Source organism: Hippocampus comes, unplaced genomic scaffold (assembly GCF_001891065.2).
Source record: "Hippocampus comes isolate QL1 unplaced genomic scaffold, H_comes_QL1_v1.1 C16976988, whole genome shotgun sequence".
Taxonomy (NCBI): Eukaryota; Metazoa; Chordata; class Actinopteri; order Syngnathiformes; family Syngnathidae; genus Hippocampus; species Hippocampus comes.
The window spans coordinates 1-1,505 of record NW_017841564.1 but is presented as its reverse complement, the minus strand read 5'-3'; the positions used below and the strand labels follow the sequence as shown (position 1 = coordinate 1,505).

At 52.6% G+C, this 1,505-nt stretch overlaps 1 protein-coding gene across 1 annotated transcript; it reads right to left on the bottom strand.

Annotated features, from left to right (window-relative positions):
- Window positions 1–96: 96 nt before the first annotated feature.
- Window positions 97–1,492, bottom strand: LOC109509637 (elongator complex protein 2-like; the record flags this gene model as incomplete). The annotated part of the gene is made up of 5 exons (XM_019859466.1): window positions 97–354; window positions 493–606; window positions 730–872; window positions 942–1,063; window positions 1,270–1,492. Coding segments are annotated over 5 exons (753 nt in total), but the record flags the coding sequence as incomplete, so codon positions are not given.
- Window positions 1,493–1,505: the final 13 nt, after the last annotated feature.

Here is a 1,505-nt window from a genome sequence, read left to right as displayed (position 1 = left end):
CCCCCTAAATTCCCCTCAGTTTGGTGAAATTCACGGATTTTGCAACCCATATGGTTAAACACAATGCCTCCTCTGCTGTTGACTGACTGCACAGAATCATACAAAAAAAAGTGTTGTTTATTGGTCAGTATAAATTAAAAAAAAAACAAAACAAAACATGGTTTCTTATAGTTATCTGTGCACAAGGGTGGCAACAGGTGGTGCTAAAGAGCCTCTGTGTTGATGTCGAAGATCTTGACAGCGTGGTCGGCGCCAGCACTGGCCAGCTGCAGCCAGGCGCGCTCCTCCGGGACCCCTGCTCGGCCCGCGCGGGGCCTCCAGCGCAACCTTTTGATGGCCAGAGTGTGACTTTGTCTGTTGGACGGCGCGTGGTGAAGGTAAAACGACGCAAATGCACGCGGGTACAAGGAAAGGACTAACGCGCTGCTACGGGGAGGACAGAAAGATTGAATATGAGATGGAGAGACAGACAAAAGCCTGGCAGAAGGATACGAAGGGTCTGTTTCTCCGTATCTGATCCAGTCTTGGCCTCCGGCACGATCTCCGCCGGGCCTCCACCCGTACACGATTATCCGACCGCACTCCAGTCCCACGGCCAGCAGATAACTGAGCAGGAAGGAGATAGAGTATCTTTTTTTTTTAATGAGCACTTTAGTTTAACAAACCAAAAATACATATATTTTTTTGTTTTAACTTAATACCTGATTATTTTATAGAATTTTTATGTACCTGTTGTCGGAGTAGAGCTGGGGACAGAAGGTGACGGCCGTAGCAGAATCGCCCACATCCAAGATTGAGGAGCATGGCTTCACCTCAGCAAGAGCGACAGAGTTGCTACGGTTATCCTTTGTACAAGGTCCCCACACCAGCACCTGGAATACACACCAGGTAAGCACTGTGACGCTGTGCCGCGTCGCGCCGACTATGTTGCGGGGAGTCACCTTCTTGTCCCGACTGGACGTCACAAAGTATGTGCCGTCGGGACTCCAATCGCATGACCAGATGATCCGGCTGTGCACCGATGTGTCTTTCGTAGTGTGCGCGTACAAACGATACTGAGGCTCTACACGCACACGACAACAAACAGAGGCGGGCGAAGCAGCAAGTCGCGGCATTATTCACAAATGAAAGTGGGGGTGGTGATAGAAGTAGTCGTGTCATTTGTCGTAGTGCTCGTCGTGGTAATCGTCGCTAGCAAGGGTGGACTCAAAATGATGTGGCGCACTGTAATTAACGAATGGTGGGTGGTCGTAGTTGTGGGGGCGGTACCTGAATGAGCCTGTTGTCGTTGCCACAGAGACCACGTGCGATCTCTGGAGACCAGCAGCAGCATGGCGGCGTCAGGCGAGAAGGCCATCTGCGTGACGGTGAGGGCGTGGCACGGTAGCGCCTGCAGCTGGCGCCACGTGCTGGCACTCCACAGCAGCACCGACGCGTGCTCCGCCTTGGACGCCTGCCGCCCACAAAAAACACAAAAGGTACTACTACCGGACCGGGGGGGGGAC